This window comes from Bos mutus, chromosome 1 (assembly GCF_027580195.1).
Source record: "Bos mutus isolate GX-2022 chromosome 1, NWIPB_WYAK_1.1, whole genome shotgun sequence".
NCBI classification, from domain to species: Eukaryota; Metazoa; Chordata; class Mammalia; order Artiodactyla; family Bovidae; genus Bos; species Bos mutus.
In genome coordinates, this window is record NC_091617.1 from 67,996,181 (window position 1) to 68,023,719 (window position 27,539).

General features: G+C 44.1%; 1 protein-coding gene across 15 annotated transcripts in view; it reads left to right on the forward strand.

The window, feature by feature from the left end:
- KALRN (kalirin RhoGEF kinase) overlaps positions 1-27,539 on the forward strand; it is a 692,774-nt gene that overhangs the window by 461,187 nt on the left and 204,048 nt on the right. For all 15 annotated transcript variants that reach the window (XM_070370301.1, XM_070370325.1, XM_070370311.1 and 12 more), the window contains 8 exons: positions 1,856-1,925; positions 4,515-4,604; positions 9,015-9,107; positions 14,554-14,665; positions 16,469-16,659; positions 17,089-17,190; positions 18,787-18,929; positions 21,925-22,027. In XM_070370301.1, coding sequence (XP_070226402.1) covers positions 1,856-1,925; positions 4,515-4,604; positions 9,015-9,107; positions 14,554-14,665; positions 16,469-16,659; positions 17,089-17,190; positions 18,787-18,929; positions 21,925-22,027 — 904 coding nt within the window. The remainder of the gene's footprint in view (positions 1-1,855; positions 1,926-4,514; positions 4,605-9,014; positions 9,108-14,553; positions 14,666-16,468; positions 16,660-17,088; positions 17,191-18,786; positions 18,930-21,924; positions 22,028-27,539) is intronic.

Consider the following 27,539-nt stretch of genomic DNA (forward strand, 5'->3'; position numbering starts at 1 on the left):
TTGTAGTATTTTGGTCATTCTGATTGGTGTGAGGTGATACCTCAGTGTACCTTTGATTTGCATTTCTCTAATAATGAGTGATGTTGAGTATCTTTTCATGTGTTTATTGGCCATCCGTATGTCTTTGGAGAAATGTCTGTTTAGATCTTCTGCCCATTGTTTGATCGCATTGTTAGTTTTTCTGATATTGAACTATATGAGCTGCTTATATATTTTGGAATTAATCCTTTGTCAGTTGCTTCATTTGCAGTTGTATGAGCTATTTATATATGTTAGATAGTAACCTTGTATTGGTTACATCATTTGCAAGTGTTTTCTCCCGTTCAGTAGGTTGACTTTTTGTTTTGGGAAGACTTTCTTTTTAACCACTTTATTGAAGTACGATTGGTGTAAGAATTTGTACATATTTAATATCACAAAAACACTGGTGCATTTGGGGATAATTATATACCCATGAAACTATCACCACCATCAAGGCCATAGACATATTTATCACCTCCCAAAGTTTTCTTTTCTATTGTTGTATAACAACACTTAACAAAAGATCCATCTTCTTTGCAAATTTTAAGTATGTGATGCAATAATCTTAGCTATTGATATTATGCTATATAGTAGATCTCCAGAATTAATCTTGCAAAACTAAAATTATACACTTTAACCATTAGTTTCTTGGGTCAGAAATAACAGTATATATATCCCCTACTTAGACAAAAGGCAGAATATTAGGTACATTCTTCTACATCTTGCCTTTTTTACTTAACAGCTTGCCCTGGAGCTCTTCCATGTAAAAACCTACAAAGTTTTGCCATTTCCTATAGCCATATAGTATATGGTTCTATGGATGTACTATGGTTTACTTTGTCGTCTATACACTGCCTTTTGCTATTATGAAGAGTGCCATGGTGAATATGCATATGTATACTTCATTTTGCATATGTGTGACTACAACTATAGCACATTTTCCAAAATTAAAATTGCGGAGGCAAAGATAAGTACTTTTTTACTTTGATAGGTATTGTCGAATTGACCTGTAAAGATTATACCATCGTCCATCATTGTCAGAATGTTTCCCTACAACCTCATAATTACTTGTAACACTTTGTCTGATTTTTAAAAAGAAAATGCCATTCCAATGATTCTGGCTTATTTGAGCTTGTATTCTCTGAGCTCAAACCAACTGTTTAATGTATGAATTTGAAGTTGGTGTGGTCAGCTCTTTATTAATTATTAACATAAAAAGGAGCCATACCGTAGATATTCACAATGGCAGAAAATTCGGTAGTAATTCAATTCAGCTTTGAAATGTATTATGACATTTTCCCCATTAAATTTTCTTTCCTAACAGTGTCAGCAACAAGAAGCATTAACTCAGTTTTTAGCACAAACTGGGTACTGATGGAAGAAAGTGAAAAATTGGAAAGAAGTCAGTATAGGATTCAGAATTTTTCCACCTTACCTCTGGGATCATAGATAGTATTATTTTGGTCTTTTGATACCTATATCTATATATTTTCAAGTGTTGCAACATGCTCAGACTACTTGTATTAAAAAATAGAGTCATAGTTACCATTGAAATGCCCAACACAAGTATCATATTCCATCATTTTCAGCCTGAGAAGTGTAAACCTTTAAGGGAAACAATTAAGTAGCACTAATTAATCAATTAATTTAAAATGTAATGAAATTAGTTCCAACATATTTTAAATTGCTCCTTACCGCACATCACTTAGAAAGTGGAGAAGGCATATGTAAATAATGGAGCTGATGAGATTGGGTTGGCCTCAGTATGAGCCTCTGGTGGGGAGGGGTCCAACAGTACAGAATGTCTGATTTCAGCCTTTCTCCCTCCTTGCAGCATCTTCCTCAAAGAACTGGAGAAGTATGAGCAGCTGCCTGAGGATGTGGGACACTGCTTTGTTACTTGGGTAACCTACTGAACTTCTCCTCCTACGATCCCATGTTTTCCAGGGGTACAGGTGATACCAGATGGCATCACTGTTCAGTGCCTGACTGATGATTGGTGTCACTGACATTCTAACACAGGACCAGGGGCTGTAGAGAAGATCCATGAGTAGATCTGAAAGAAAGCAGTCTATCACTGAGCACCAGAGCCCTCCTTGGGAAAGGTCCTTAGATGTTGTGTCTGATATCTACCTTAAAAAACTTTCAAAAACTGAAATGTCAGGAGATTGAAATAAGACCACCACCCCTGGTAGAAGAACTGTTCCAGCTCCATCCACGAGTTATTTTTAACAGGATGAGGGAATTAGAACTTTAGAAGTCCACCAAGCCATTGTTCACATTTTCTTCCTTAGTAAGAGAGCAGACTCCTTGGTTATCCATCCCAATTCTGACCTACAGGATGTATACGTAGTCATTCTCTTTCTTGGAGCTGTTGTCATGGGCCAAGTAAATGGGCTGAATGTACCAGGTTTTAATTATATACATGGAAACACTAGTCTCTGTTAGTATCTCCACGCCCTATTATCCTGAGTTCAGGCTCGTGATATGTGTACCAACACCTCCAGGGAAGCCCACCTAGTACAATAAGTGCAACTAAACACGGAAATCTTTCCCCAGGGCCAGGAGTTCTAAATACTCAACAATTAACTAATTAGAACTACTACTCAAAACAGGCTAATTACTTTTCCAATGTCTTCACAATTCAGAGAGTTTGCGCTCTTAACAGCCCTATGGAATAGGCAGGGCTGTGGTTATGTTTTATATTTTATAAATGGAAAGATCTCAGAGGAGCTGGGATGTTGAATAGTCCATTGACATATAATTAATATCACAGTTTATCCTGCAACTCTAGACTTGAGTTGCCTCCTTTTTCTGAAACTGTAACATTTACTTCCTGGCCTGGTCTCTTAAGGAAGTCTCAGACTACCATTTTATTTTGTGCTAATACATTTTCCACCTCTAAATACATGAGCCCATGCACAGTTCACATTATTGCTAATAATAGTATATGATCCCTTGCACAGCCAATGTAGAGAAAAAATGAAACTGACCATTAAGTGAAAGAATTTTTTTTTTGGTGTCTTGTTTCATACATTTTGTGGATTTGCCTTTCAATCAACCATAAGTATGATTTATTAGCATCTCTTAGGGATGATGAATGCCTCCTAAATAGTACATAAAAGTGGTTTCAGAAAACCTTTAGTATACAATATGCTCATTTTGCCAAGAATTATCTCAAAGTGATTTCTTAAGTCTTATCACCTTAATGTCTGACTATAATGCAGGAGTAAAGGGTAGAAAGAGTTGCCATGTATTGAACGGCAAGAGTTATGACCAAGAAGCCTCAAGTCAACTTGCCTGGGCTCCACTGCTTTCTGAATTTAAAGTGACCTACATTGTGGACTTCTCATGTGGCTCAGTGGTAAAGAATCTGCCTGCCAATGCAGGAGACACAGGTTTGGTCCCTGGGTCAGGAAGATGCCCTTGAGAAAAAAAATGGCAACCCACTCCAATATTCTTGCCTGGAAAATCCCATGGATAGAGGAGCCTGGCAGGCTAGAGTCCATGGGGTCACAGAAGTCAAACGACTTAGCGACTAAACAACAGCAACCAACCTCATGCCACTATTTTCGTACCTGTTAAGTGGGTTGATAATAAAAGAACTCATCACATAGGATTCTCATAAGGATCAAATGAGTTAGTATGTATAGAGTACTTGGGAAAGGAAGTGCTGGCATAAGTGAAACCTGCTATAATTAGCACTTAGTTAGGCTTCTTTTTTAGAAGAGGACATCCCCAATGTTATGCAGGCATTGGGATGGGGAGTACTTCACAGTTGGGAAAAGTGCTTGGTGGCCAAAGTACACATAACTTTCCCAGTGGAAAGGCTGTGAAGCACTAACCCAGGAGATGTCAAAGACATAAGAAATGAATTTTTACCGAGCCATAGGATTCTTGACTTGAAGAAGCAATCTGTTTGGGATTCACTGTTTAGGATTCACTTAGGACCCCCCAAGGGTCACCCTGCTTTCGTTTTCCCCCATCATTGCTTCTGGCACATGTGGGATGGTGGCACAGTTGCTTGACATGCCCTAGAAACTGCCCCCATGGGGACATTTAGAGTACAAGCAGATCTCCTGCTGAGATTACACTTCATTTTCATTCTTTGACTTTTCGTTTTTAAAGCAAATGCTATCATTTTTCAAGATGGGAAGCAAATTATAGGTAATGCTAGAAGGGGGATACTCTCTCAATAAATTCTGTCCAGCTTCAGGACATATTATGATTTGTAAATTGATTTTTCTAATTCTATCTAGTACAGACTAGTTTTTAAATGAACTCTCTTTCAGTGAGCTCTCTTCCCCTGCTGATAAGAAAAAAGTACCCCAAGTTTATTAGGGTAGCACAGGCCTAATGAGCCCAGGGCATTTGCCACAGGGTTGTCTGTACCAGGCAATATCTAAGGGCTTAACTGCACAGCACTTGATGGCACGGTAAACAGAAGGGAGCAACTAATGGATGCTGATCTTTTATTATCTTTGTTTTTTTAGGCAGACAAATTTCAGATGTACGTCACCTACTGTAAAAACAAGCCTGATTCCAACCAGCTGATCCTGGAGCATGCAGGCACCTTCTTTGATGTAAGCTGTGAACTTCCATTCTTGAGCCACTGACGAACAGGTGGAATGCTTCTCTACTTTGAGATTATGGGTTTCTAACTATCCTTTGTTCCTCATTTTTCTTTATTGGCCCCCCCGCAATCCTCTCTCTCATGGATAAAACATGGAAAAAGCCAAAACCACTGTTTATCTTTTGTTTTGGGTTTCCCTGGTGGCTCAATAGTAAAGAACCCATGTGCCAAGCAGAAGACACAGGTTTGATTCCCTGAGTCAGGAAGATCCCCTAGAGAAGAAAATGGTAACTCACTCCAGTATTAACTCACTCCAGTATTCTTGCCTGGGAAATCCCATGGACAGAGGAACCTGGCGGGCTACAGTTCATGGGGTTTCAAAAGAGTTGGACATGACTCATAAATAACAAAACAACAATGTTGTGTTTTATTTCATCCCATCTCAAGTGCTGTGGTTTCTGATAAGGCACATTTGCCTGCATATCTCAACATCATGGAGTTGCAAAGAGTCGGACATAAGTGAGCAGCTAAGCACACAACACCAAATCTAGCTAGCCATAAATCTCATGTGTAGAAGAGGTGTACTAGGATGCAGGTGCCAATTAAGATGTTCCATTTCTACAGCGTGTGTGTGTGTGTGTGTGTGTGTGCTCGCGCGCGCGCGCATGCTTAGTCGCTCAGTCATGTCCAACTCTTTGTGACCCCATGGACAGTAGCCCTCCTGTCTCTCTCCATGGGATTCTCCAGATAAGAATACTGGAGTGGGTTGCCATGCCCTCCTCCAGGGGATCTTCCCATCCTGGGGATTGAACCCAGGTCTCCCACATTGCAGGCAGATTCTTTACCATCTGAGCCACCTCTATAGCTCCTCAAATGCAGGACTTCTCAAAGTGTGGTCTCAGCTCAGCTACATCGTTATCACCTGAGAACTTATTAGAAATGCCTATTTTTGGACACTGCTCCAGATCTATTGAATCAGAATCCCCAGGGCTGGAATGAAACAATCTTGAGTTTTAAGGAGCCCTTCAGGTGACTCTGATGCCCACTCAAGTTTGAGAATCACTAACTACTCTAATACAATTGTTTCAACCTTGACGGCACCTTGGAATCACCTTAGAGCTACGAAAAATACTAGTTCCAGTCCCAGCCCTGATTGTGTTATGATCAGCCTGGATTTGGCCTGGGCATTGAGATTTTTAAACACTTCCAGGTGAGAGTAACGTGCAGCCAGGGTCGAGCACTTGTTCTGTAGTGGAAGCCAAGAGGAGATTCAGAGCTGATGTGCCTTGTCAGGGCCTCTGGTTTTGGGTGAGCACAGTCCTGTTGGCAAATGATGTGTATATGATACTGGTCCCCAGAGAGTGACTTACTGGCTATAACATGAACAGAATCAAATGGATCACTGTAGGATGCATGGAAAGAACAAGGGGGGGGGGGGCGCGGAGAAAGAAATGAGAATAAAAAAGTGAAGTTCAATGAGAGATAGGTGATAACAATGATGGCCATTCTGAGAGTCATAGCAGAAGTAACAAACACTTGAAATTCAGAAAATTTTAAATGTCTATCAGTCTAACTTTCTGCCTACTCATTCCTTCTCTAAATATTTGAATGTCTACTGTAAGCAAGATAATGTGCCAGGTCCCATGGGGTCACAGACATTCAAACATGGTTCCCCATACTCAAGTTTACAAAATAATCCTTCTCTGAGCATCTTTCTAGCCTTACTTGCTGTAACAGAAATGATTCTACAAGTGTCTTGTTGCTCAGTGAAGGAATAATACTTGAATGGGTGAAAGCCAGACAAGAAAAAACAGACATGATTTTTAAAGATGGAGTATTACTATGGAAATGGTCCCAAAGTGAAATTTGTGAGGTTTTGTTTAAACTTAAAACTCAAGAAAAGCACTTCTCTGACTTGGTATCAGAAGTTATTGGGTATCATTTTAGATGCCCTTTACTCCTATTCTCTCTCCTTAATAATGTGTTTCTCTTAATATATTTCTGGTTTTTTATCAATAGTATCTAGAAGAGTCTTTTTGAAGTTTTAAATGTACTGTGTCCTGTCTTCCACTTCACATTTTTCTGAACATACATATCCTGTGCTCTGAGTAGGCTGCAGACTCATCTGCCTCCTTATCTTTGCACACACTATTCTCACTGCCTAAGATAGACCGTGAGCCCTTTGCACACACTGCACACAGGCACACATAGACACCCTTAGAAGTCTTCCTATCCTTAAACGGTCACAGTCATGTGTTGCTTCCTACGTGAATCCTTGCCTTTCTCTTTATGTGCAGTATACTTTGTCTCTTTATGGCATTTGTAACCATCTGCCTTTTGAAGGTTACAAATGCCATACTATGCCTTTTGTGAGCTCCTGAGAAGGTTGACTCATGGTTTGCCTGGTTCATTTTTTACATGTTACAGTGTCTGGTGCTAACCTGCATTTTCCTCTCATCCTACATTCCTCATATTCCTGTTTCTAGCCAATTTCTAGGCTTTGATTTATAAGTTGGACATACCCCAAATTTTACACCCTACCCCCCGTGTCTAATATCATGCCTAATAAGCCTGTACATTAGTTGGGGAGGCCAATGCAAGACAGAAAACCAGTCCAGTAGGAGTTCCTGGAGCTTGGCCTAGAGGTGGGGAGAGAGGGCAGCAAATTCTCCTGATGGTTCCCTAAACGTTCCAGAAAGCATCATCTTTGTAGCTTTTTCCCTCCCATCAGAAGAGTTTCCCTAAATGCTATACTTAGAGACCATCTACTTTAGGCCCTCCTTCCATCAGAGATTAAAACCCCAATAAAGACAGCTCTGTTATCCATTACTGTAAAGAAAGCACAGAAAATTCAAGCACCAGAAAGGCCCACACATTGACATGATCCAGCATTTTCTACACCAGACGTAGGAGCTGTGAGGCGGTGATGACTGGTACCCTGTTGATTACTAAGCTTGGTTGGCTGACCCAGCCACTGGACACCACCCCTTCCTTACTCTCCACATGAAGCCTACCAGGAACTCAGCATCTTGTTAGAGAGGGAAGCCAGTCAAAGTGCCTTATTGCCTGAGCTCTCCTGCCAAAGCCCCAGATAAGCTCAAAATGTTAATTTGCCCAAATAGGGTCAGGCTGCCAGCTGTTTTGCCCATTTTCCTTGAACAAGTCCTGATATAAACACACAAGTTTAGGGAAGAGGCAAATGAGTGAGAAAATTGCCACCTTCTGGGATAGCTGGAGGAAAATGGAATGATTTATGACTATTATTGTTCCCTTTGCTTCACCTTCCTTCATGGCCCGTAACAAGTCCTACTTTATCTAGGTTTAAAATGTTTCTTGTAATTCTCCCGATGCTTTGTGCTCACTAACCTTCATTTATGGCAAGCCCCCACATTACACACCTGCAGACATAGACGTATGTAGAGGGTACGGTTTGTTTTAGTACCTTCGCAGACATGTGCAGCCATCCTCACAGTCAATTTTAGAGCGTGTTCATCACCTCATAAGGCATCCCCACACACTCCACCTTATCCTCCCTACACCCCCAGCTCTGAGCAACTGACAGTCTATTTTCCATCTCTATAGATTTCCTCTTCTGGACATTTCATTTAAAAATGGAATGATAGGTGTTCTTTTGTGACTGACTTCTTTCACTTAGCATAAGGCTTTCAAGGTTCATCTATGTTGTAGCATGTCTCAGTATTTCATTCTGTTTTATGGCCAAAAAAATACTCTGTTGTATGACTGTAATACATTTTGTTTTTTCACTCATCAGTTGATGGACATTTGGGTTATGCCCACCTTTTCACTACTCTTAATAAAATAATACTACTATGAATATTTTGCAGCAGTTTTTTGTGGACATATGTTTTGATTTCTCTTGGGTATATACCCAGGAATGGAATTGTTGGATTGATGGTAATTCTGTTTTTACACACTTAGACTTCTGCAATAATCTCTGGACTGGTGTCTGTGTCTCTTTCCCAATCTCTACTCTCTGTGTTGCTATTAGGCTTATATGAGTCTTTCTGAAACATTGTTTTCACCATGTTTTTCTTCTATATAAGATCTGCGAAACTTGACCCTTGAAAAACTCACCATCAAACCCTAATTCATCCTTTTAGCTCTACGCCATCAATGACCCATGTACATCTCGCTTATCTAACTGTATTTTCACTTGTTCCAGAATCTAGGTGTGAGCCTCTCTACTGCTCAGGCACTCATTATCATCTAAAGACACAGTGATGATTTCCTATGTGTTTTGGTTTATACATTTTCCCTTTTTTCCCCTTCCAAGAATAGTTTCTAATCATTTTGTACCTTTTTCTTTTCTCCTCTCTCCTTAACCCTGCCCACCTCCTCCCAGAACACATATGTGCACATGTCCCACCGTGTCTAACAGTGTCCATTTTCATCCCTGTAGGAGATACAGCAGCGGCATGGTCTGGCCAACTCCATTTCTTCCTACCTAATTAAGCCTGTCCAGAGGATTACCAAGTACCAGCTGCTCCTGAAGGTACCTCCCCCCTCTATGTCACCCTGACCACACTGCCAACCAGGTCCAAGGAATCCTAGCTTTGCCCAGGCATGGGAAAGCTTCTACCTGAAGACCTTTCATCTGCCTAGAGCAGAACTTCAGCAATGAGCCCATGCTGCCATTGCTGGCTCCAGACTGCATGTTCTATTCTATGAAATCTCACATGCTTATTTTGGGGGAAAGAGGAGAAATGGAAGCAGGGATGGATTGTGATTGTTTTCATATCCACCACGGCACATCTCCTAGTGACTGCCACCCCAGACAGTGGTGGGTACACAGAGACTCTCCCGTCCTTCCCTTCTGGGCAGATTCCTCCTGGGGGCCCTTGCTTGGTAGGATCCAGGATCAAGGTCTTAGGGTCAGTGCCAGCATGGGCAGTGGAGGCCCAGGGCAGCACCTATCATTGCCTTTATCTCTGTTTGTCTAGACTAGGACATTTTAAAGAGGAAATAGTTTGAAAGTACATACAAAGACACAATGACAACTCTGTATCTGTAGGCTCCTATGTGTTACGGGTTCTTCTAGAGCCAACCAGGAGATATGTTTTTTCTCCCAATCCTTTTCTTTAAGAGTCAAATCATCAAATTATATAAAATACTATGTGATTTGGGCTGATTCTTCTCAGAGAAGAATACACTAACAGTCTGAAAATATGACACTTCTCAAAGAAAGCCTGGGAAGTCTATATCTTAGGCAGTTATATAACTGTATCTACATTAACTCTTAATGTGTAAGGGTGGAGTTTTCCCTAAGTTTGACTATATTTCTGGTCACTTCTCAAATGCAAAAAAAGGATTGTGAGAAGCATGTCGTAAGTAGTATAGTTCTAGAGAAACTCTGATGAAATTCAGTTCTATGAGATGCTTGCTGAACCTCACATTTCCTAGCTGCTTCAGTAAACCTGAAAACCAGTCTTGTTTCAAATCTAGATTCTAGTCATGTTGAAGTGCGCCCGCCTTTCCTGTCTGTGGGGTCCTACTGACTTAGCACTTGTAGTTCTGTGATGAGAAGAGTGGGGGCAGCAGTGAGCCCCACCCCAACCTCTCTTCTCTCTTCTGGGTTAGGACTGGGTCTTATGTCATCCTTATTTTTCAGCCCTGTCCTTCAAACCTTCACCTTCCTCAACTTCAGGACTTCACTTCCAGGCACTCCAGCCTGCCAACCCTGCAGAAAATGACTTAGAGAATCACCACAGGGCATCCATGCCTTTGGCCTTTACTGAGGACTAGTGTCAGAAATAACTATGTGCAGACCATCACAGCTGTTCGGGTAGAACTTTGAAGATGCCATTCTGTTTTTGAAGTTTCTTATATAAAGACTCACAAAAATTCTCCCAAGATCTCAGCGTAGGGCATGGATATTCTTTCCTGAAAAATTGGTGTGCCAGTCAGTCAGTTCAGTCACTCCATCGTGTCCAACTCTTTGTGACCCCATGGACTGCATCATGCCAGGCTTCCCTGTCCGTCACCAACCCCTGGAGTTTACTCAAACTCATGCCCATGAGTCGGTGATGCCATCTAACTATCTCATCCTCAGTTGTCCCCTTCTCCTCCTGCCTTCAGTCTTTCCCAGCATCAGGGTCTTTTCCAATGAGTCAGTTCTTTGCATCATGTGGCCAAAGTATTGGAGCTTCAGCATCAGTCCTTCCAATGAACACCCAGGACTGATCTCCTTTAGGATGGACTGATTGGATCTCCTTGCTGTCCAAGGGACTCTCAAGAGTCTTCTCCAACACCAAAGTTCAAAAACATCAATTCTTTGGTGCTCAGCTTTCTTTATAGGCCAACTCACACATCCATACATGACTACTGGAAAAACCATAGCTTTGACTAGACGGACCTTGTTTGACAAAGTAATGTCTCTGCTCTTTAATCACAAGAACTTGAGGTCCTTCTTTGCCTTTGACTGTCAGATAGTGTCAGTTTTATGGTTACTTACAGGAGTTTCTCCTTACCCCACAGGTGGGGAACAATCTTCTATCCTGGATTCTGACAAAACATTTGAGTAAGCATAATGAATGGGCAGTTGGATGGAGTAGGGTTATAGATTTAAATGAAAAGTACTGTACTGTTGGGCTTCCCTGGTGGCTCAGTGGTAAAGAATCCTGTCAATGTAGGAGACCCAGGTTTGATCCCTAGGTCGAGAAGATCCCCTGGAGGAAGAAATGACAACCCACTCCATTATTCTTGCCTGGGAAATCCCATGGACAGAGGAACCTGGTGGGCTACAGTCCATGGGGTCACAAAAAAGTCAGACACGACTTAGCAACTAAATAGCAGCAATAACAACTGTATATAACTATCCTCTCCTTCCCTAGCCCACATGATGTATGACCTTTCTAAATGATTATTATTATACAAGATTTTTGTGTGTGTGGTTTTCAAACTTAAGTATTTCCAAAGCTCTTTCAGGAATTAGTGGGGTTGTGAATTTTTTTTAAATAAAATAAAACTGACTCACCCATCCACACTGCCACAGTCTCCAGTCAATTAGGCCCCAGTTCTAAGAGAAATATAAGTTTTCACCCCTCCTTGTTAATCCCTAAGGCTGAAGTTCCTAGGATGAATTTTGTGCCTTGGGCAAGGGAGAGATGTGGACAACGGATAGGCTGCCCTGTGCTTTGCTTTAGGCAGATGGAAGGGTGGGCTCTGGGCTTTAACTCTGTGATTAGCTGTTTTAGAAAGAGAAGACTATGCAGGTAACTGAGAGAGAAGACAGTAAAGTAGGGGGAATTTGCTGTAGAAATGTTTTAAAGTTATTTGGGGAAGAAGAGACTTAGTAAGATAATTTTAACCTCTTTCAAATGTGCTTGTAGCCGAGTGCTTGCTGAGTAAAAGAAAAATAGTTTACTGAGCTTTTACTATAAATAAATAATATGGGATTTATTTTCTCATTTAAGTCAGCTTTATTCCAAGTAATGCTAAGTCACTTCAGTCGTGTCTGACTCTGTGCGACCCCATAGACGGCAGCTCACCAGGCTCCCCCGTCCCTGGGATTCTCCAGGCAAGAACACTGGAGTGGGTTGCCATTTCCTTCTCCAATGCATGAAAGTGAAGAGTGAAAGTGAAGTCGCTTAGTCGTGTCCAACTTTTAGCGACCCCATGGACTGCAGCCTACCAGGCTCCTCCGTCTATGGGATTTTCCAGGCAAGAGTGGGGTGCCATTGCCTTCTCCATTATTCCAAGTAAGCGGATATTTAATTATCAGTATCCTCTGGAGTTCCTCCCTTTAGGTGTTGCATAAAAGTGAAAGTCAGAGTGTTCAATATTCTCTGTGTAAATCTGCTACAGCTGTCCTTTTCAGTCTAAATTAAATGTGGAGCTTTCTCCGTTTCATAAACTATAGCAGAGATCTGAGGAGAACTCATTGGTTTTGCTGGTTGGTTGGTGGACATGCCAAATTGCTTTGGGAGGTTAAAGTAATTGGTGTTTTCTGTTACAAACTGTAGCCTATTTCTTATTTCCCTCTTATGTTTCTGCCTAGAAATTCCTTTGATGATATATGAGAACCGGTTGGGAGGGTTAAAATTAGGTAAGGGAAGAGAACTTAAGGTTGGCAGAAGTAAATGCAGCTTTCTGAACAATGATGCTGTTACACTGACTGGAACCAAAGACAGAGCTGAGAAATGATCTGGTCTACCTCCCAAGCGTCTGCTCTAGGTGGTGTATCTCTTCTTCGGACACTCAGAGCTCCCTTCTTCATGTGGGAAGATAACACAAAGGCCTGGATTTTCATATCAGACGATCACTAATCAGATATCTTACTTTACTAATAATTTCAAAGATACAGATAATCCAAGACAGAGATAAAACACAGAAGTCCAGGACCACCAAAAGCTCCAAGACCTTTCTTACAACATCAGGATATGCTGAGATCTTGATTGGCATGCAAAGTTTCTAAATAATGTGTGTTGCATCCTCTCACTTACCCTGAAGAGAGCCATTTCATCATGAAATGTAATCACTTTTTACTTAGTTGTGTAACTTATTTGATACTTTCCAGGGAGCCATTGATTGTAGGTTTGTCTACCATAAGAAGTCATAGACAGGCCAGACAGATCCTACTAAAAGCACACCATAAATAAGGAGTCTCCTGCTGGCAGGTACCTAGTTTGTCAGGAGGTCTGTCATTGATGTGTTTATAAGGTTTGGTCTTGTCAACTTTCTTTCTTTCCTGGAAGTGCATCCCCACCCATCCACCCATTCCCTGTCTTCCCCCTCCCCAGAAGGGGGAAGTATGGTTTGTAGATCTGTTGCTTAACTTCTTCCTTTCCAGAGTCAAAGTGAGCAAGATATGATAACCCTGATAGGAAAAGTGAAAGCCAGCATTCCTCTGGTTTGAGTGAAATCATTTCAAATGGTCTTTATGGTTACTAGGATAGTTGGAAATTATCTTTTCTCCATCAACCAGATATTATATATCTTTTATGGAAAGGGTAAAGACCTAGTCTCCAATGGAGATGTTAAAGAGAGAGCATGGTCCAGGAGGACAGGGGGAAGGCAGGTTGGCCTGGTGGATGGAGTACTGGATTTGGATTCAAGAGACCTGGATTCAAGCCTCTACATGGCCTCCAATGAGTTCTATAACCTGGGCAAAACCCATGTCCCTCTTGAGCACAGTGTCCTCATTTGACAATCCAGGGACTAGTCCATGATCCTATCTGTTGGCCCTGGGCCGACATCTAATACATATAATCTAAAAATCTTTTAGGACTCTGAAAAGCTATAAACCTATACTTTCCATAATCCCTAGTTGTTCCCAGTGTGGAAGAAGTCATTCAGGTGGTAGAGGTGTGTCAGTAAACGTGGTGCTGGAGGTTGGCGTGCAGTGATGTGTGAGTGCTGTGTGTCCTCTATGATCGCATAGTACTGCACCTCTGTTTGTATGTTTTGCCAGGGGTATTCCCTGACCTCAGGTTAGTTGGGTGACAGAGAATACCCTAGTTGCTCACTTCTAGTGCCAGCCACTTGGGAGTTGGGTTGAGTTAGTTGGATTAGATTGAGCTGAGGAAACTCAGTCTGGGAAAAGCATGGTGGTTGAATTCTTTGGTGATAACCTCTCCACCCCAGAGGGGTTCCCAGAGGGGACCATCACAGACAATGAAGCTAGCTTCCCTGGTGGCTCAGACAGTAAAGAATCCACTTGCAATGTGGGAGACCTGTGTTCAATCCCTGGGTTGGGAAGATCCCCTGGAGGAGGGCATGACAACCCACTCCAGCATCCTTGCCTGGAGAATCCCCATGGACAGAGGAGCCTGGTGGGCTACAGTCCATGGGGTTGCAAGGAGATGGACAGAACTGAGTGACTAAGCACACAGCACATAATTCCTTGAGGAACTGGTATATAATTGCCTTGAGGGGTTAGGTAGTGGGAGGCTGGGGAAGCTGGGGGAAACTGTTCTAACTGTGTCTGGACCTTTTCACAGGAACTTTTAACTTGCTGTGAAGAAGGAAAAGGGGAGCTCAAGGAAGGCCTGGAGGTGATGCTTAGTGTCCCAAAGAGAGCCAACGACGCCATGCACGTCAGCATGCTGGAAGGTAGCTGTGCGCTCAGCCTCCCGGGGAGCCTCCTCCTTTCCTAAAGCTGTGGAACTGGCGTCATGGGGGGGAAGTGGTGTGAAGTCATGCAGAGTGCCAGGCTGGAAGAGAGAAGAAATGGCAAGTTGTTCCATAGGTCCTGGGGAAGTGTGAGAGGAGATCCACAGGGGCCAGCTCAGCTATCACCTGCCTCCAGGTAGCCCCAGGCCTGTGTCGCATCAGATATGTGGACAACCTGCTGCCTGAGAGCCAGAGTAGGACAAGCCATCATCATCCTTACTGTAAAGGTGTGAAAACCCTGACCCATAGCAGTCCTGTTCATCTGCATAGCATCTGCATCGCACTTGTCATCATCATAAGCAGAAATCCTGCGCACGCACACACACACACACACACACACACTGTCTTTAGCCTTGTCCTTCTCTCTTTTTTATTCTTTTAAAACACATATAACATAAAGGTTACCATCTTAACCATTTTTAAATGTACAATTCAGTGGCATCAAGTACATTCATGTCTGTGTGCAACTACCCTCACCCATTCGTAGCAGGTGAGTCAAGTCCAGCCAGATAAAACTGATGGGACTTTGTCAAAGCTCCTTCAGTCCACTGGAACCATGTTCTAGGGACCCAGAAACCTGGCATAGTGAGACAATAAAGCACTCCCAACACCACAAAACCCAGCAGATGAGGGCAGAGCAGCCATGGTCAAAACTGTTAGATGAGTTAATATTCCATATCCCAACCTGGGCTGGCAAACAGGTGAGATAAGGGAGGCAAGTCTTCTTTGTTGTACATAGTAACCCTGTGGGGCATTCCTCTCTTCAAGACCACTTTTCCTTCCCTGCCCCTTACCCCAGCACTGCCAAAGACTTGGTCTGGTTTCAGTATATCCTGACCACTCTTAACACGGGAAGCCCACTTCTTCATGCAGAGGAGCCATGATTACCTTCTCCAGACTGAGCACTGACTATCTGCATCTATTCCTAGTATCTCACCTTCTCCACCTCCTACTCTTCTGTTCACACCTGCTCCCCACCCCTCCCCCACGTCTGCCTCTCTGAGCACCTTCTCCTCCAGCCTGTGCCTGACCTGTATTCTGGATCCAGGTACTTCAGGTAGGCTCTATGGACCAACAGCAGCAGCACCTGAGAGCTTGTTTAGAAGTGCAAATTCATGGGCTCCACCCCACTCCTACTGAATCCCAGTCTTTTAGGGATTGAAGAATTGATTATGTGTTTTCATAATCAGTTTAGGTGATTCTTATACACAATAAAGTTTCAGAACCTCCGTTAAAATGATACGAATATAAATTGCTGAAGGCTTGTGCACCGCATAGTACAGGAGCTATCAAAGGGAAGTCCTAGGAATGGAGCATAAGAAATGAGGAAATGAAGTGACAACAAATGGAGTGGAGTCGGGGGCACGAAGGCAGTGTGTGTTGTCAGCCCCATTCTGGGCTCCAGGTCAGCTACAGCGGGAGCTGTGGAGGGAGAAGGAGAGATGGCGTTTGCCCTTGCAGGCACTCCCCGGCTGGCAGAAGGCTGGGGGAGACTGCTCTGGAGCTCTGCATGAGATTCCCCTGACATTGGTTCGGTAGAGGAGACCTGGGGCAGAAAGGGGGTCTGATCCCAGTGCCATAGAGCTGTCCTCTGAGGTGTGCAGGAGCCACAGGAATCAGCCTGAGAGAAAAGTGTGGGAGCTGAGGGGTCCCTGTCAGGAAGCCTGCCTCCAAGAGGGGACTGGAGCAAGGGGCCCACATGTGGTGGAGAAATCACACAGACTGGAAACGGGTTTTTTTCAGGGTTCGACGAGAACCTGGACGTGCAGGGGGAGCTGATTTTACAAGATGCCTTTCAAGTGTGGGACCCCAAGTCGCTGATCCGGAAAGGGCGGGAGCGACACCTATTCCTCTTTGAGATCTCCTTGGTTTTCAGCAAGGAGATCAAAGACTCTTCAGGACACACAAAATATGTTTACAAGAACAAGCTACTGGTAGGTGGGGCAGGTGGGGTCAGACGAGTCTCCCCATTTGCTAGCTCCCTTGGGCAGGAAGGGATCTTGTACACTCTGCTCGTCTCTCCCCTGGTGCCACACCAACACCATCCTGGACAAGCGAAAGGCATCCTAGTTGGAAAGTGCCCCCTCAGCCCACTTCCGCATCTTAGAGCTGACCTTTCTTCTTCCTGTTGGCGTGGGCGCCTCCCTCTTCACCCTCCCTCCCTGCTACCTGCTCATCAGGCACGTGCCTGTAGGTCCTTTCATCCTGGGTAGAAGAACAGAACATCTGGTCTGTTTAAGTTTGATTGACAGAGCCCCTCCCTCGGTCCTCTCCTCTCTGTTGCCTTTCCCTTCCCACCCCAGCCCTAAGTCTCCCCACCGCCCTCCCCTTCCCCGCCTCTCACAGGCATTTCCTGTCTACAGACCTCAGAGCTGGGTGTAACCGAACACGTAGAGGGCGATCCCTGCAAATTCGCCTTGTGGTCTGGGCGCACCCCATCCTCAGACAATAAAACAGTGCTGAAAGTAAGTATTGCTCTCTGCTGGGCACAAGACCAGGGTTGGGGGTAACCAAAGGGGGCTTAGAGGGATGTGGGCAGGATATGCCTAAAAGCTGGGGCCTCTGGGCTTCCCTCAGGAGGGCAGCCCCACATGGATGTTCAGACACAAATTCTATCATGAAAGTAGCCTAAAATCTCAGACTACTGGTCTCTAAGTCCAGGTACTTGTTGGCATGTGGAAGGAAGAAGGCAGGGAATGGCCTTAGTGGGGCCCACTTAAATATGTTCTGCCCATGTGGCCACTTCAAGTGTCAAGGATGACAACTGACCTTTGGCAAAAGTCACCTTGTTTTGCTCTACATTCATTCAACATTTCTTTCCTGAACACCTTCCGCATATAAGGTATTCTGCTCAGTGGAGGCTGTGTGTGAGATATAGACCCTTACATTCTAGAAACTCTAGTGAATTATACGAGCAAGCATGGGAACTAGGCCGATTGAGAGGAGTGTTGAGAAGGGTCCCTAAGGAGTCCACTCAGCTCCCCAGAGTACACATCACGGGGAGCTGAGTGAGCACTTGTGGTCACGCTAGTGAAACCGAGGACAGATCCTGCACGTGGCACATCCATCAGTTGTGTGCTTCTCAGGGAAGTGCTCATCACCAAGGAAGACATGGGCCAGCCCTGAGCAAGCTTCACACTTGTTCACTCTGAGTTGTCAGCATGGCTGCTGCCCGGCATGAGGAAGAAGTACCTGAACAGACTTCCATGAAGACAAATGGGGTATTCATGGAGTGACAGCAGTGCCTTCAATTAACAGGTTTACTAGCCTAAAAACCTGGGACCAACGCAGTCAGTACAAGCCTATGTAGTCATATGGGCGTTGGACTTATATCCAGGTTCGATATAAGTGTATCCGAGTTAGACCAGTATATCCAGGTCTATATATCCACTTGGTAAGTGGCTGCTGCCTCCAAACACCCCCTTGTTGCCCCTCCTGTGTTCTCCAGACCTCCCCAGAATCCAGTAACTGAAGTGTTAATCCTTGGTCCAGCAGGGGCAGATATCACTGTTGGTCAGTGCCTCCAAAGTTATTAAATACTTTGAAAATGACCCTGTCGAAGTTTGCATTGAGTCTTGAGGTCAGAGCCCTGTTCAAGGAGTTGGAAAAGCATGTCCGTGGGATTGAAGTCACAAGTATAAAACCAGGGGTGGGGGGATGATTTGGGAGAATGGCACTAAAACATGTATAATATCATATAAGAAACGAATCGCCAGTCCAGGTTCGATGCAGGATACAGGAAGCTTGGGGCTGGTGCACTGGGATGACCCAGAGGGATGGTATGGGGAGGGAGGTGGGAGGGGGGTTCAGGATGGGGAACACATGTATACCTGTGGCGGATGCATGTTGATGTATGGCAAAACCAATACAATATTGTAAAGTAAAAAATAATAATAATAACAATAATAAAAAATTTAAAAAAAAAAAACAGAGAAATAAACCCCTCCAACATTTGATATCCTTGACCAATGATGGATTAAGCCTGCAAGAGAAGGGTTGAGAACTGTTTCGGTGGATTGAGGGAAATGAGGTTCTTACTGTCTCTCCCTGTGGCACTGCAGGCCTCCAACATAGAAACCAAGCAGGAGTGGATCAAGAACATTCGAGAGGTGATTCAAGAAAGGATCATTCACCTGAAAGGAGCTTTGAAGGAGCCAATTCAGCTCCCCAAAACACCAGCCAAACAGAGGAACAATAGTAAGAGGTAACCAGGGTCTCTGCCCCTAGCACAGCCTCACAGGCTTCAGGGAGCGGGGGTGGGGTAAACCTTTGCTTCTGTGGGGGTGGTGCACCCCTCTCTGTGACACCCCACTGAATTCTACCTAAGAGGAGTCACCTCCTCTTAAGCACCTCACCCATCACTGTCAGTTATACTCAGCAGAGCTTCAGTGAGCACCTGAGTGTGTTGGGTACCCCAGGAATATAAAAGGGAGTCCATTCGCTCAAGAACCATCTGACAGGCATGTCTCACACGTGGGATAATTAAACAAGAAGAGCCAGGACCACCGGTAGGGACGGGAAATGCTGCAGGCATCATGGAGAGAGGACTTGTGATGGGCACTAGAGTGAAGTGTATGGGGAAGGCTTTGGGAGGGAGGTGGCTGAGGGGAGGGCTCTCTGGACCGGCTAGACAGTGAAGGGCTGTGACAGGCAGGGGTATGCCATCACTGCAGCTCTTACTCTACACCCCCACCCCTGTCAAGCCCTCATCTTCTTTCATTTGAGGCAAGCCTTGTGATTGGGCAGAAGATGACTTTTTTTTAAATATCTTCATCTCTCTGGGTCCTTCTGAATCCCAGTTTTCCCTATACCAGTGGGTGACTGCTTAAGTATTTCTTTCTCAAGTCTCCTTGTGACAGTCACTTTCAATGACTCTTTGGAGGGCACTTTAAAAGAAAGAATAGAAAAACTTCATGTCAATTTTGGAAAACTCGAGAAAAAAAAAAAAAGTAAAAACAGAGTTCTGGAGGTTATGGATGTTGGTGATAACAGGCTGTCTTCTCTCCTATTCATGAATGGAATAAATTCAGAAGATTTAGTTGACCCTTTGGTACCAGCCAGCATACACAAGCCAGGGAGCCACCAGGAGAGATGGTAGTCAAAAGAAGGGTGTGGCTAAGGTAGAGAGAGATTCCCCCAGGGGCAGGAGCCCCAGGACATGCATGGCCAGGATAAGGCCCCTTCTAGGTGCTGAAAGAACAGTTATGACTGTGCTGGGGAGGGGTTATTTTCAGTTACCTGTGTCAGGGTAAGGGGCACAATTAGTTTAGTGCTAGAGACGGATCCTTCTGTAGCGAGTCTTTACTTCAATAAAAGAGAGAATGAAAAACAGTTATAAGGAAGTCAAGGTCCAGAACCTTGATGGGAAAGGATATTCAGGCAAGGCTGTCCAGGGAAAGAGCCCCTTTCTCCTCTAGTAGAATTTGAGCATTTCTAGAACATGGGATGGACATACCTTGGAAATGCCTCATGCCTTGCCTTGGTCGTTGTCAGGTGATGAGAGAGTGAGAAACCTTGGTGGACTCTGCAGAGAACAGCCAGGTGTTGTGTTATTTCATTAGCTTGGCTCCCTATATATGGGGACAGAGTTTACAGAGGAATGGGTTGGCTTGGGGAATACTTCCTACCCTCCTGGCTAGGCTCCTCACCTTCCCCAGAACTAGCTTCATCTGGAGTGGACCAGAAGGTCCTGCAATGGGCCAGAATAGTAGGAAGCAGGAAGTACAGCCAGCTCGGAACTATCTACAAATGGTGGGGAGCAGTGTTCCAGATATCTAAAATAACAGATGATCTAAATGTCCTTTATTTTTGGTTTTGAAACGCATCACGTAATTTTTTTTTACAGCAGATTTTCCTTCCTACGAACGTGTGGCTTATATTATTAAAATAAGTTGGCATTTCCCAAGCCCACAAGTGGTGGTGAGAAAACAGTCGACTTAGAATTATTCTGAGTGGGAGAAACTTCTTATGATTAGCACTCTCTGTGTATGTACATATGCATCACATGTATGCACACATGCACACACATGTCCATGTTCTCCCACACTGTAGATTGTAATTGTGTAGACTTTGATGAGACAGCTTCAATAAATGTTGCCCATGGAGTAACACTCTCGGGCAGTGAGTTCCCATTTCCCCTAAGGCCATATTTTTCTAAAGTAGCAGCAAGGGTATGACTTTCACATAGACCCCCCATAGGAAGTGCTGTCATTTCCTGTGCTGATTTATCCAACCCCTGGCCCACACCTCCAGTTTTTCCTGACATGGACCCTTTGGCTTTCACCAGTTGCCAGACCGCTAATGCCCCTTGGCCCAGCCTTTGTGTTCAGTATGGGATTGGGACCCAGTTGTAAAGCAGCAGAATTGAGGGAGCATGTGAATGAAATGGTCCAGGGGCCTAGGAAGGGGTCCAAAGGCCAGGAGTACACTTGGGAGACTGTCCTGTCAGACCCTCAGGAGCACAGCTGGCTCCAGAGCTGCTGCAGAATCTGTGACTGTCCTCTTATCTTTGAGAAGATGCCTTGGCTTTCTATGTTAATAAGAAGTCATCATAAATAAGCATGCGATCAGTAAGACCCACCAAAATGAAGGCAATAAACTCTTTCTCCAGACACAGGAGTTGAGGGTCCAACATAAGGACCTTCCCAAGGATCATCTCCCCTGGAGAAAATATCCCACCCAATTTTCTTAAGCAAGAGAAGCACAGGTCAAAAAAAATTCTTCTCAGTTCTGTTCTCTTTATAAGCCAGCTATAAACCACCCCCATCCTGTTACAGCACGCACAAAATCTATTTGAATGCCCTGAGCTCTGGGATTGTTGCAGATGACCCAGACAGTTGGAGAGAAGCCTAGGTTCTAAGCAGGTGCTTAGAAGCAGGTGCTTCTCCCTACTGGCTATTATAGACCCATTCCTAGTGAAAATAAATAGCTGCCCCCTCTGTACCATGGGCCAGAAGAGTTATAGAGAGTCATTTTGTATTCAGTTATCAACATAGTGATTATGTATTTGCTAAGCGCAAGAAGTGACATCATTGAAAATCACATGGGACTGCTTCCTTTAGTGGGATAATTTTAGACAAATCCCTGCTAAAAAGTGCTAAGGCTCTGCTCTGCCAGACCAGCTGGAAATCCTTGTGTGCTCTAAACCCACAGTTGTTCCCCCCACCCCCACCCCTGCTGTTTTTCTCTTCTTCCTGCAGGGATGGAGTGGAGGATGTTGACAGCCAGGGGGATGGGAGCAGCCAGCCAGACACCATCTCCATTGCCTCTAGGACCTCCCAGAACACAGCGGACAGTGACAAGGTAGGCCAGTGCCCCAACCTTCCTCCCCAAGACTTCCTACTGGCTGAACCATTCCTGAAGGCCACGCATGGAGGAATGTCTCCCATGGTGGAGCCTGACCTCAGTAGCCAGTGGTCTTTGTGGCGGCCAGAGGGGAAAGAGCTGGAGGGCTGGAGGAGATATGCTACAGCCAACCTTCCTCCCCAAGACTTCCTACTGGCTTAACCACTCCTGGAGGGCCACCCATGGGGGAATGTCTCCCACGGTGGAACCTGACCTCAGTAGCCAGTGGCCTTTGTGGCGGCCAGAGGGAAAGAGCTGGAGGACTGGAGGAGATATGCTACAGCGTGGAGATTTTGTCTGAGGGGACAGAAGATTGAGGGGCCAGCCAGCCCTCTCATGCCATCAAAGCTTAGCAGCACTGGGGAGAGTGGAGAGCGAGTCTGGGTTTCCTCTCCTGAGATGCCCCAGTGGCACTTATTAGGCTGTGCTTTCTGGGAGACTGGAACTCAGGAAGCTGAGACTGGGATAGTTTCCAGAGACCTTAGTGGCTGTGACTGGCTCATCCCGAAGTTAGACCAAGACCAGTGACTTTGGAAATGGCCACAGAGATGCCAGTTGGAAGGGGCCTCCTGTCTGAAGGCACTCTGGTGAAAATGATGCCTTTCTTTGGCCAGAGTACTGGGGTTCAGTTCCTAAGGGACAGAGGACCAGGAAGTGATGTTTGAAAAAATGTGGAGGGATGTAGTTGTCTCAGGAGAAAACCTGGTCACTTGCTCTCTTACATTTTGGAGCAAGTGAGTAAGAGGAGCTCTGATGAGGAGCCAAAGAAAGGAGAATGTAGCAGAGACTCGGAGTGTTTGCTCAAGCCACGGGAGGAGTTCAGTGGTCTGAATGTGCATCAGGAGCCGGGGAAGGTTCTGTCTCTGACCCTCCTCTCATCTGTTTACCTGAAGGTCAGAAGAGTATGAGATGATCCTTTTCTGAATACTAGGGATTTTATTAATAAAGGTAGGGGTTTTCAAAGGCTAATTGATCCTAGTTTCTAGACTGAGTATTTTGGCCTTAGTCCTCCAGCCTCAGGCAACATGCTGTGTCCTGACTTCATTTCAGTTTTCTAAATTAGGGACACTTTTTTTTAGGATAATCTGCATTTATTAGGATTTTTCCAAAATTTTTTTTTTTTTCTTACTGGAAACTTCCTAAGATCATGGTGCAAAATCATTCTCTAGACTAGTGTTCAAGGACATGCAGGGTAATCAATTCTATTTGACATCCTGCTTTCATTTTTGACTATCAGAGTAGATGGAAAATTGGATTTTTCTACTTGTTAAACATACAAAGAAAACTATTTCTGTACTTCCTTTCTCCTCCCGTTGGTTGTTTAGAAGTATAACCTAGAGTATCCTATGAATGAAAGTGTTTCTTTTTAAGCAGTCAGTGGGTGGTAAGTGATCATGTTTCCCATGTTCAGCCTAGCAGCCTATTAGTTCCATGGTGGTCATCCAGGGGATGCTTCCCTTCAGGCTGCTACTTTGTCTTCCGTATGGCCCTTAGACACCTCGGCCAAAGAGTTGTCTTAGGAAGCCTCCACTCCAGCCTTTCCTTGTCTTCTAGCAGGGTGATTGCAGTTAGAGTAGATCACTTCTGACAGCAGCCACTTCTTTATTAATGAGGAACCCTGATAGTTACACGTTATTCACAAGTGAGGAAACTGATGCCAAAAAGTCTGAGTGACTCACCTAAGAAAATCCTAGCAGCGAGTAGAAAAGCAGAAACTAGAACCCATGTCTCCCTGATTCACTGTCATGTTTTCTCCTCGCTCTAAAAGTCAAAGCTTTGAGCTCCCAGTGCTAAGATGAACTCAGCTAGTAGGTCCTTCTTCACATTCCACAAAACTTCCAGGCACATACTCGTGAAAAAGCACCCACCACGTGCCAAGCTCTGTGCTGGATACTGTAGAGACATGTGGACTCTTTGTTGAGTGTGAATTCTTATTTGTGTAATTTTCGTTTCATGTATGTCTCTATAGCCAGGCTCTTAAGCCCTGATGAGGGCAGGGGTTATGTCTGTCTGTTTCACGGCTGTCCCCTCGACACATAGCACACAGGGATGCTCAGGAAGTACTTGGGGAATGAACAGAGCAGGCAGGGAACTCTAGAATGAAGAAGAAGCTGAAACAGGTGGTCTGAAAGCAGCCAAACATACAAATAGTGTATTTATAAATATGCTAAAGAAACCTGGAAGTTTCCTTACTTCAAGCAAAAAGCTTTGATCAGCTGGAAGACTGGTCAATTCCCAATTACCTTCTCAGCCTTTGGGAAATATGAGCAGTAGGTTGGAAGATGAAGAGAGATTCTGTGTTCCGCCAGGAAACCTGGAAAATCACTTAGGAACAGTCAAATAAAGGGAGGGCCTGTCTGCAACCATGTACCGTAATTAGAATGTTCTTACTCTTCTGACACTAAGCAGTGAGAATGGGACAGCCATGTGTCCCTTTGACCTGCACTGCCCTTCATCAGAGAAACTGTTTATTGGTATCTTTGAATTTATAAATGTTATCAACAGTGTTAAATTTTCCCCCTAACTATACCACAAGACCTGGAAACTAGTCTTCACTGGTTTCCAAGGAGTCAGCTGAATAGACTCTGAAGAAGAGAAAGAGAAAACAGGTTAATTCAGGTAGGCTGAGTCATATTCAGCAGGAGGGCAGACAAGATGACTGTGGGGAAGGGACGGGGCAGAGATACCTCATAGAGATCAGGGTTATTTTAACAGTGAGTTTCTAGAAAAGCCCCAGTCTTTTTCTTCTAATCCAGAGGAATGAGAATAGTAGAACTGTGAGCTGGATAGATGGTGAACATAACCATCAAAGGGCCAGGACGGATGGCCTTCGGGACCTGTGGGACCCTAAGACACCTCTGCAATCACTTTATGTGTCCTCTGTGTGTGGGGTAGGGTAGAAGGAGTATGGACACACCTGGGCTCAAATACCAGCTCTGGCACTTGCCCTTTGTGTCACGTTGCACGAGTTATTGCACCTTAATCTCCCAATCTATAAAACAAAGATAATACCCATCTCACTGAGTCTTTGGGAAGGTTAAGTAAAATATGTTTAGTTGTTACCTATTAGACACTCAGTAAAGATTAACTTTCGATCTTATTAGAAAGGAAATAGAAATCTAGAGACTGTGAATAAGAGTACTTGATTATTTAGCAGATTAAAGATCTTTGGAAGTTCTTGAATAGAGTTCTGCCCTCCAGGTCCATGGTTCATTAAATGTCAAAAAGTTTTTTCTATATTAGACCTAAAGGGACATAGCTTCAGTTTGCTTGAATATAAATAGAACAACTTTACTCCACTTTCCATTTGCTAGGCCTTAGAATCTAAAATGTAGCTATTTGTTGTTAGCATTGGCTCTTGGTTTATTTTGTTATCTAATGGGTTATGATCCATTATTCTCAGGTATTTCATTTTAATCCTCAAATTGTATCACCTTTGGCCAGTGGTAACCCCTAAAGCTTTAGATATTTGAAGACAGTTGACTTGTTTTTTCTATTTTTTAATCTTCTTTTTTAGAAGTTCTCGGTTTCTCCAGCTATTCTTTCTATTAATATATTTTCAGACCTTTCCATATCCTGGTTGCTTTCCTCGGATTTACTCTAGTATATAATGATCTATATAAAATGGGGCCTGCAGAGTGACATACAGTACATTAGATGTGAACTAACCAATGCAAATTCAGCTTATTGTTCTAGAGCGACAGTGCCTGCCCTCCCTCCCTAAGATGTTTTACCCTGTATAGTAGGATGTACAATGCTGACTCGTGGAATCTCCTTGCCTGTTTTTGTGGCCCGCTCTTAGTTGGGAAGGTGACTTAGTAACCTGAGTGTTGGACTATTTAATATCTATTAGATGTTCTCTTGTTTAATTCCATCCATATTCCAGCATGTTTTGAATACAGAGTTATTCTGTCCAGTGTATCAGATGCATTCCCCAGCATTATTGGCTAAACATACTTTTTGTGACTGCATCCAAATTCTGACTATGAAGACAAGATTGAGAACAGAAGACCAACAAATGACGAACACCTGGCCCTTCCTCATTTCCCACTCAGGTTTTGAAACTTGGATCTATCCTTGTCTGACTCTTCCTTTTAGGAAAGGGAACGCCCCCATTTTCCTCTATAACAGAGAAGCTGGAATTGCTTGTGGTATGTCCTCCCTTGATGAGGAATCAGTCTAGTATTCTTAATTCTGCATTAAATTCTGACAAAGCTAACATGGGTGCCCCAGTAAATGATATGAATAGCTTTCCCCAAAGTTTTGTTTGTTCTGCTCTCAAATGGGTCTGCATAATTAGGTTCTACTTTATCCTTGTCCCGTGTAAAAGTGTCATTTCCCTGAAGGCAAATGGATGTCCTTACTTTGTCCATAGAGCTCTGGGTCTGAGCCCCTTCCTATTCTGTCCAGACTATGCTCATGGTACTCTGGACATGACTACAAGACCCTCTTGCTTATACGTGTATTAGGTGGTGGAAGTTTGCAACCATATTTCAGAGAAATCCAGAATCATAGAATTCTAGTCAAGCAAGGCTGAGTAATAAGGTAGTAGTGAAGAAGTGTCTTGTCGTTGAACAAGATGGGTGTCTGCCAAATAATTACCAACTAATGGTACAGAAGTAGCCAGCTAGGCAGTGACAGTCTCTATGCATGTATATGTTGTTTAGACTAGCTGTGCCAGAGGTGCTCAGTAAGTGCTTATTGAATTGAACATTACAAACCCCTCCTAGGAAGGGTGCTCTCCATCCAAAATACGCTGTGAATTTCTAGACATGTTCAGGCTGGCTGGAGACAGGAAATTGAGCTGCAAGTGCTATTCTCTGCAAAAATTATAACAGAAGAATACTGCTGAAACATCCCAGTGCTGACTGTGACTTGAATGAGGGATTTCAAAAACAAGCAAATGTGATCTAAGTTACAAGGTGGGCTGATAATGACAACGTGCTGAAGGGGGACAGGGAAATGCCTAGAGAAGCCTGGAGATTTCAGAATACAACTCAGAAGTGTTTAAACTCTCAACTGTCAAATCAGTGTAATGAGTTATGACCAAAACTTTGTTCTACTGTTTGGGAGGAAATATTCTGTTTAGAGATGGCAAGGGCCAGACTAAGGGGACAAAGTATTCCTACAAGGTCACTCACTGCGGTAACACAATACCACTAACAAGGAGCAGGGCAGCCTGGCTGCAGAAGCCTTCTGGGAAAGAACTTCTTTACTAAAGAGCCCCACCTGGTTTATCAGACCCTGGTGATCCTGACACATGTACTCTGGAAGCACAGAGCAGGCCACTGGGTGCAAGGGATGTAGTCAGAGAGGGTCTGGCGCCCACATTGGTATATTGGTGAGGGCCCCGCCCGTGCACTGGCCTATTTCATCTCTCTCCACTCATGCTCTGTTATGCTCTGCTGTGCTCTCCGTTCATGCTCTGCTGCATAGCAGGTGCGGCTCTCCATGCTGAGAGGGCAGCAGT